Source organism: Capricornis sumatraensis, chromosome 16, assembly GCF_032405125.1.
Source record: "Capricornis sumatraensis isolate serow.1 chromosome 16, serow.2, whole genome shotgun sequence".
In the NCBI taxonomy this organism is placed as follows: Eukaryota; Metazoa; Chordata; class Mammalia; order Artiodactyla; family Bovidae; genus Capricornis; species Capricornis sumatraensis.
The window spans coordinates 42,729,028-42,738,434 of record NC_091084.1 but is presented as its reverse complement, the minus strand read 5'-3'; the positions used below and the strand labels follow the sequence as shown (position 1 = coordinate 42,738,434).

The 9,407-nt window shown below is 33.4% G+C and overlaps 1 protein-coding gene across 7 annotated transcripts in view; it reads left to right on the top strand.

The window, feature by feature from the left end:
- Nucleotides 1-351: 351 nt before the first annotated feature.
- USP47 (ubiquitin specific peptidase 47) overlaps nucleotides 352-9,407 on the top strand; it is a 72,962-nt gene continuing 63,906 nt past the window's right edge. For 3 of the 7 annotated variants that reach the window (XM_068988563.1, XM_068988559.1, XM_068988561.1), the window contains exon 1: nucleotides 9,084-9,138. Coding sequence is in view for 3 of the 7 variants with exons in the window: in XM_068988558.1 (XP_068844659.1) it covers nucleotides 385-405; nucleotides 5,319-5,522; nucleotides 9,025-9,138 (339 nt within the window). In the remaining 4 variants the exon portion in view is untranslated. Of the gene's footprint in view, nucleotides 406-5,318; nucleotides 5,523-9,024; nucleotides 9,139-9,407 lie in introns of those variants that run through there. The other 4 variants (XM_068988558.1, XM_068988562.1, XM_068988557.1 and 1 more) reach the window with 3 other exon arrangements.

Below are 9,407 nucleotides of genomic sequence, written 5' to 3'. Positions count from 1 at the left end.
TTATACATTAATTATATGTCAATAAAACTAGGAAAATATGTGACTTAGAACATTTGATTTATACAGTTATGAAGCTACCACTCTTTGTTAAAATGTAGTTGTTTTCCATGTTAATATTATATTTATCACCATAACATAGGCTTTCAGTAATTTTCAAGAGTAATTGAGGCTTAAGATTAAAATTACAAATATAATTTATGCATAAAATCTTAGATGGTGTAATAATACTTTAATTCACACATTTTGTTGCAAAAATGCCTTTAGGTTAATTGTTCTCATTTCACTGTCTTATCTTTTTATTTTAAAGAAATCATTTGTAATTTATTTTGTTCTTATATACCATAGGATGTGTTTTGGAGATGCAGACAAAATATCTTTGATGAAATGAAGAAGAAATTTTTACAGGTAGACTGCTGATGTAATTGCTTTAGTGTGATAATCAGCAGAGCAAGTAACAGCATGTTAGTATTTTTGTTTAATAACAAGGCATGTCTTAAGTTTTATGGTTGCCTATTTTATTTCTACCTGATTTTAATAACAAGTCACCTTAAATGAATATATGTCTGATAGTGCCTTGTCTTTAACAAATGAATGAGGTGGGAAAATGATGTAAAAAACTATAGAACCCTTTGTTTTGACTTTTGGGTATGGTAGTTGTCTGTTTTATACAGATATATTTATTTTCTGAAATATTAATAGTGCTGAGATTAAGTCATTTAGTAATTTACAGAGTTAAGACCCAGAAATCTTAACTTGAAAACTTAAATAGAAATTGAAAACAACCTGTATGCACTAGAAACTTAAACATTCCTCTGATGTAGCATCCCATTCTAACCTTTACTTAATACCTCGTTTCACTCAGACTCCTTTATCTCTAGGCTCAAGGTTCTTTATTTAATTTCTTCTGTTCTCTCCAGGTGATCTGTGGCAAGAGACCACTTAGAAAATACATTAGAGTTTGGTGGGGAGTTGGAATAAAATGGAGGGAGGATCTTAAAAATAAAGTAATCTTTTTCTCGTTTTAAGACTCCCAGCGCTACCCCAGGAATTGTTACTTGTTAAGGTAGAAACGGACAATCTGAATGAGGCTGATAAATTTAATAAATTTCAGTCAGCAAAAATATTTACACCGTCAGTTGTTTTTTCCAGTTTGTGGCAGTGTATTAACCATGAACTGTGGATACCCAGAAGGGTGGTTTTCTAAGGCCTCATTTCTTAGTTCATAGCAGTTTCTTTATCAAGAAGTAGACAAAATGGACTCTGTGTGTGTTTGTGTATATGTATTTTTAAGTTTATAACCATAGTATAACATTGAAAAGAAGAAAGTCCTGAGAGAAGATGGGTTGACAGATTTAGAGGTGTAGAGGTCCTTTCTTAATGTTTTAAAATTCTTCATAAATTAATTTTTTTCTTAGAAAAATCTTAAACTTGATAGCTTTGAATTTTGTTTGATATTAACTTTTCTGTGTGTGAACACCATTTTAAATATATGCATTAATTATGCACCTTGTTTTGTGTTTTTTAGTAAGAAATACGTAGGAATTTTTTTTTTAATGAAACAAATACTATGATATTAACTTCATAGAACACAGATTTCAACTTAAAACTGTTCAGAATGCCAGGAATAAGAGATAAGATGACTTGAGAGGCACACATCCTTTTAGCAGACTCAGAGACTTCTTAGGCAGGAGGACTGTCTGTGTCGACCACTTCTAGATGTTCCGACAGTGATCCTTAATCTTTGGACCATATATTTGCAGTGTTTTTATCCCAGTATATTTTACCTTTTGTAAATAAGACTATCATTTTTGTTTGTTTTTTCAAGGACTCCTTTTTTCAGGCTTTGCTAGGAAATCTGTTTCTACAGAGAGCATAAAGACAGGTCACTCTCTTAGCTTACAGTGTTAATATAACTCCTGTTGACTGTCCCCTTTTTCTCACAAATGTAATATTACTGTGAGTTGCCCACAAAGTAAGTAGTCTTAATTTTATACTCTGTACCTTTTTGTAATTGACTAGATTTTCTTTATAGAGAATTTTATGCCTCTAATAGCTCACCAGACATAGATGAAATATTTTCTCAAGTGGGACATGCCTTAGGCTTTTCTGAAACTTCGCATTTTTTTTTCTTAACTGTTTTCTCTCATTCATTATAGAACTTTCACTAACTTGAAAATTGTGCTCCCTTCCCTAAATTAAGATGTGTGTTCAGATGCTTTACCTTAATGTTGGGTGTTGTATTTAAATGGACACCCTCCCACTACCAGCCACCATCACTAATGCTATCACATATTTTTCCCAGCCAGTGCTTGCATGTGGTTGAATGTATTTCTGTTATCTATTACTATGAAACAGTCTACCCCAGAACTTTATGGCTTAAAACAGCTAGTTTATTTGTTTACAGTTCTTTGAGATGGGATTTGGGCAAAGGCTTAACCAGTCAGTTTTCCACTCTGCATAGCATATTGGGAGGCAAGAGGAGGAAAGAGATTTTGCTTCAGTGTAATTAGTGCTGGCATTCATGGTAACAAAAATTCACATGTAATCCATGGATGATAGCCATATAGTAGATAAAGTTCAGACTGAAAAATGGACCAGGAGGTTGAGTCTAAAGTAATAGAATTTACTTGTGGCTATCTTAGAACTTTAAAGAAGACCAAAGCTTGTTCAAGTTATCCTAGAATTGAATTTAAGAGCAATATGTGATTGACGTGGAAATTCTTATAGGAAGCTTAAGGAAACAGAAAAATGCACAAAATTTTACATAGGTATTCATCATAAAATTATTTCCAGAGTGTAAAAAAAGTCTAGCTTAAGAGTCAGTAAAATAAAATTGATGGAACAAATTATTATTAATCCATGTAATAAAATACTATTCAATTGTTAAAATGATGAGTTAGAAAAAACTTGACAAGGAAAGATTATATGTATATAAGTGAAGAAAGACATTTCAAAACAGCATATATATTCTATCTGAACATTTGTGTTTTAAAAGCATGCATGTATATATCTGTTTGTGTATGTGTAGGAAAAATGTTTGGAAGAATATAGACCAAAATGTTCACAGTTACCTGTGTTATGAATTATAGTTAATTTCCACTGTTTCCTTCATACTCTTCCTATTTTTTTTTAAAGGAACAAAAATTCTTAACATGCAGTGCACAGAAAAGAAAGTTGTTGTTATTAAAAAGAATAAAAGACATACGTAAAATTAGCGTTGTTGTTTACTACAGTACAGTTAGCCTTCAGATGAGATTCCACAGGGCCTAATTTTACCAACATTGGGATGTGGGAGAGGAGGCTGGAGTGCCTGTGCCTTGTACTCAGTTAGGAAAGAACCAGGACTTGCTGATGGCCATATGATGATGTCATATCACCATTCTTAGGTAGACTGCTATGCCAGTGCTTCTGATTCCTGAATTGTTAGGTAGAGTTCTCTTCCTTGGACCCTTAACTCGAACTTACCTGAAGCTTTAAAATCTTGCCACAATAGTGCTTTTCACTTGGAAGACTTGAGTCTACCTCTGAAGTATACTATTGAAACTGTAAAAGCAGACCTTTTGTAGTTGAAATTGTTTTTAAGTTTCTCCTTCCTTTATTGTAAACCAGAGTTTAAAAAGGGTCCATTTTATATTTCTGTTTGACATTAAAATGTGTAAAACCATCTGTTGTAAGTGTTAATGTAACATCCTAAGTTTTCAGCTGAAGACTTTTTTTAATTATCCTGTTTATTTGATTAAAAGTGTATTTTTCTTTGGTTTTAAAGGGTTATTATTGGTAGTTAAACATCTTGTTTTGTGTGAAATACAGTGGTAGCCAATCTTAAACAATATACTTCTTTTATGGCCACTTACTTCTGTTCTAAACTATCTGGATTAACCTTAGTTTAAGTAATCTTTTACAAATCCCAAATTGTATTGATATATGGCAGAAACTAATTACCATTATATTACTTTACCAAACAAAAACTGTGGCTGTTCTGTCTACAGTGCTTGTCTGTGATAATAAGTATTCTTATTTTAAAATGGATAATATAGAAGCAGCAAAAGACTGAGGTTGATATTATTTTGTGGGTTTTTTTTGTTTGTTTGTTTTAAGAAGGAAAGAAATACATTCTTGTATACAGTACCGATTCATACAGTTCACATTTTTGCAAAAGTCTTTTGTGGGAATGGTGAGAGGAAATAACTGCCTCACTAGACTTTGAGGGAAAGGAAGAGATTTACATAATCAGATTTGCATATTAAAATACTGTTCTGGATTGAAGGAAGATAAGAGTGAGAGAAATTATTGCCATATCTTAATGTAAGATTCTGATCACTGCAGGCAGGAATAAAGAGAAAAGGAATAGTTCAAGAAATAATCAGATGGTAGAAATGATAGAATTTGGTAATTATACAAGGTGAAGAAGAAGGAAGAGATGAAGAATATGCTTACCTGTCTGGTTTCAGCAGTCTGTAGATGATGGTACCATTCATTGAGTTGGGCATTACAGGAGGAAGGAAAGAACTTATTTCACTACAGTGTCTGATGTAGCCAACTATCCCTGTGGAAGATAGGAAAAAAGTCTCCTTTAACAGCTTGAGGGAATGCATAGCTTCCTTGAGAAAATCTTTTTCAAAATTTTTCTTCTCAGATTTATAGGCTAGATGAAAAAGTATGAAAAAAATTTGTGATTCTAATGCCTTGTACATTGATAATAGAAAAGTATTTTTTTCCTGGCTTACCTTTACTCTCTGCTGGCTAGTCTCTTTGGGTAAGCTTGTTAGCTCCTAACACACTAATAAATGTGGTAAAAGGGGTTTTTGGACATTTCAGTCTTTGGGCATGAGAAGGACAACATAAAGGTCAGGATGCCTGATTGCTTATATCCTTTAGTTATGGATTTTGCAGTCTGAGATAATCCTCATTGCATTTCTATACAGTTCCCTTTCTGTTTCATCAGGAAACCCAGAAATGCTATATATAACCGTGTTAGCATAGTAGTGACACATTTTTAAGGATCAGATTTTGTTGTTTTCAACTGAAAATTGCTCAGGTAAACTGTCTTTATGGGCTTGTTGGCCATTGATTTGCAGCCTTAAAAGGTGAAAGCAAATATCCATAAGAACAACGGCTTATTCTTATATATGCCCCAGTTTTCCCAAAACAAACATACATGGTGCTTTATATGTTTGACATATCCAGTAGAGTTTCAGACATAAAACAGTAATATTCACACAAAGAAAATAGTATTTTGTGTTGTTTTGCATTTAATAGTAGGAAACAATAATAAAATTTTTCTTTAAAGATAAATAATATATTTTTTAAAATTTCAGATAGAAAATGCTGCTGAAGAACCAAGAGTCTTATGTATAATACAAGATACTACTAATTCAAAGACGGTGAATGAACGGATCACTTTAAACTTACCAGCTTCTACTCCACTCAGAAAGCTCTTTGAAGATGTGGCCAACAAAGTAGGCTACATAAATGGAACCTTTGATTTGGTGTGGGGGAATGGAATCAATACTGCTGATATGGTAAAACTCTAAACTGAAAGCATCTTTTCTTAAGCTGCTAATAATATTATAGTTGCTGTTATTATTAATGACTATATTAAATCCTGGAACCTTTCTTGATATCATAAGCAAAACTGTAGAGTGTATGTGCAACTCATCCCTTTACCTTCATTTGGAATTCAGCATTTGATTATCTTAAAGTCTGCACAGTGTTATTTCATTAGTTTTTTTATTCATGTGAGTTGATTATCATAAGATTGTGTCATCTATGGAAAAATTTCCAACATTTACTGAATGGGATAATACTCATTTTAAATATTTAAGTGAGAAAAGCAGAGTATAAAATCTTATGTATTTTATAATTAATGTTTTGAAAAGGAGAAAAGAATGTAATATATAGAAAGAAAAAGGAATATAGAAGGACTTGGATCTGCAATGAAACAGAGATTATGTACCACACAGAGTGATGAAACACCTGATGAGGAAAGTTGGTGGTACCATGACTTCTGCTTCAAAGATCTCACGGTAGAGTTGTAGAGACAAGTGCATAAAAAATAATTACGTTAACATGTTTCAAGTATTAGTAAGTGTTATTTATGAGTCTGCTCTAAGTGCAAAGAGGAGGCGCCGATCAGTTTTGCATGGGACAGTAGCAAGAAGACTGTTGAGCTGGATCTCGTCTGTATTTTAGGATAGTACGCCTTATAGTCTTTTTTTGGCCCCTGACTCTCAGTCCAAATTCACCCTGTGTACTATTGTCAAAATTATCTTCAGTCATCTTAAATCGTAGTACTCCTGTCATCTTCCAGTTTAGAAATCTTTAATGACTGCTCACTGCCCACTGATTAAAAATCATATTCGCTAGGTTAGCATTCAAGACAATTGGTCCTTTAAATCTAATCTTAACTCACAGATAGGACTAATTTATTTTAACATAAAATTTTATACTTCTTCATCTCCATGTTTTTGCTTATGTTAACCTCTTCCTGTCCTATACCATTGTTGCTCTTCAATTTCCCAGGAAAATACCTTTAATAGCAAATGAAGTTGAATGTGTATCTTCATCATATTTGGAGGGTATGGTCTTAATTGGCTCTATAGAAGAATAAGAGGTGTTGGATATTGCTTGATTTTCCTTTAAAATTGATGATATTTTACCGTCTATTTCATAATGTATTCTTTTAAAATATAGAACTAGTGTTTTTAAATGGGAAAAGAATCTGAAAAAATAATAGCTATATATGTATAACTAAATCACTTTGTTGTATGCCTGAAACTAACACATTGTAAATCAGTTCTACTCCAATATAAAATAAAATTGTTTTTCAGTGTGTATTTACAAAAAAACCCTAGTGTTTTAAATTAACCAACCTTTTCCCTGTGAAATTGGTTAGTAAAATTGGTAGTCCCCAACAGGTTCTACAATGAAAAATGATATTTAATCTGAAACTTTGAATATTCTGTTTTACATTACTATGTAATTTCTAGTGTTGCCTGTTTTTCAACTTAAAGGAGTCCTATACTACCATACACGTTTGCCTAAGTCCTGTTTATCTCTTACTTTTAAGAAGCTTTACTTGATGTTTCCTCATGCCACTTTAAAAATAATCTTTGTCTTTGTCCTCTTATTGTGCTTTTTCTTCTGCTATGCCACTTATATAGTCTTTTTATTATGATTGTTATTCATTTATGTCTTTTCACTTGATAGAACATATTTTGATGGCTGGGACCTCAGTATTAGTTTGTATCCTCCAAAGATACTGTCCCTAGGCACTCAAAAAGCGTTTGTTAAATTAACATCTGCAGTAGTTTCAGATAGCACTGTGCCAGGATTAACAGTTTTTCTTTCTTCTACTGTAACTGTTTTTAAGTACTTCATTTTTGTGCTTTAGTTTGCCTACAAGTATACTCTTACCTTACTGTACAATGCCGCATGTATGCTTCTCTAAAAACCTAATTCATTTATCTACTCACCCTTTTATATATACAGACTCATATTTATTAAGGTAAACCCTCCCTCCCCATGTGTTCTAGCTATATCATCTCATCTTTTATGCCTGAGAGATGCTGAGCGTTCTGGTTCCTGTCAGAATATAAAGGAACCAAAGATACCTTTTTTTCTTTCTTTTCTTTTCTTTCTTTCTTGTGGCTTCTCTTAGCTTCTGGTTCTCTGTATCCTATTTTTCTCATGGATTTCTACATGTGAGCCAAAGTTAAGTGAATTTTGATAAATTTATTTTATTACTTAACACTTTGTGCTTACTATGTGCCTAGTTTTGTTCTGATACTAGACTTTATACAAATATAACCTTATTTAATTCTTTTAACCACCCTATGAGGTAAGTGCTATCACAGCTTTGTATTAAGGGTGAGGAAACTGAGTCATGGGGAAGTGAAGTAACTTGTGCTAAGTCACACAAATAGCAAAGTGGCAGAATCTCTTAGAGTTAATTTTTTTGTCCTTAATACCTATACTTTTATATAAAGTTAATTTTCTAAGAAATAAAGACATCTCCATAAAACAAGGCCTTCTAAAGAGAGAATCTTCATGTCTTTGAAACATTAAAAACATCTCTTAATGAACAAAATTTTTTTTTAAATTGGTGGATAATTGCTTTACAATTTTGTGTTGGATTCTGCCATGCAACAACGCGAGTCACTCATAATTACATTAATACATATATGCTTTCCCTCCTGAGCTGCCCTCTCCTCCCCCGTCCCACCCCTCTGGGTCATCCCAGAGTAGCAGGCTGGCTTCTTGTGTTATTTAGCAACTTTCCACTCCCTGTCTATTCATGTTTAACACATGATGGGTATACATATCACTGCTGCTTTCTCAGTTTGTCCACCCGCACCTTCCCCCACTGTGTCGACAAGTCCGTTCTCTACCAGCTTGACAAAGTAGTTTTTTAAACAGAAGAGTATCCTTCATTTTTCTCAGCGGTAGGCTGGAGTGTTGGGTTAGTGACTGATCACTTCTATCTCCCTGGGATCTTCTGAATCCTGCCAGTAGATTTGAAGTAGGTATCATTTATTAGGACAGGCTTTTCCTTCATTTCTAAAAGTGCCCTTTTTTAAATATTACATGATTATATAAGTTGGGTTGCTTGTGCATAGTGTTTCCTTATATGGGAATTCTTATTATGTTCCTATATCAAAACATGTTTTTAGTTATTATTGAATACTGTATTGCATACATTTTAGAGAACAGTGAAACATAAATGCTTATAATTCTTTTTTGTGTGTAGCACTGCAGTTTTTTTAGATGTTGGAAAATGTGAAAAGATGGGATACCTGTCAGTATGTATGCCGTCACTGGGCTTAGCCATCCCAGTTCATGAATAGATGAATGAATTCAAACCTAGATTGACAGAATTTATCAGAATCTTCATTTTTAAAAAATACTACTTATTCCCAATAATTGTAGATACGTGTCTATTTACATATTACTTATTTTATTATTATCATTAATGTTTCTCATTATCTGAGTTGCCTTTTATTTATTTTTTTTTAACACCTGTAGGCTCCGCTGGATCATACCAGTGATAAGTCTCTTCTTGATGCTAATTTTGAGCCAGGAAAGAAGAACTTCCTGCATCTGACAGATAAAGATGGTGAACAGCCTCAGATACTGCTGGTAAACTGTTCAGAAAGCCCTGTACTCGTAATTCTCGTGCACTGTCACCTACTGTTTGGAGAGAGGAGAGATGTGGTTTGCACAGCTTGTGTATAATGAATAACTTCTCTGTGTTCTCTTGGGTTGCTGTGAATACGAATGTTAATATGGCTGCACTGGGCATCCGCCTTCCCTTTTTGTGCAGTCTCTTGCCACGCTGGCCATCACCACTACAACAAGGGTGGGGATGGGTCTAGGGTCTCACTGCGTTTCAGTGGCCTTTGCTTTGG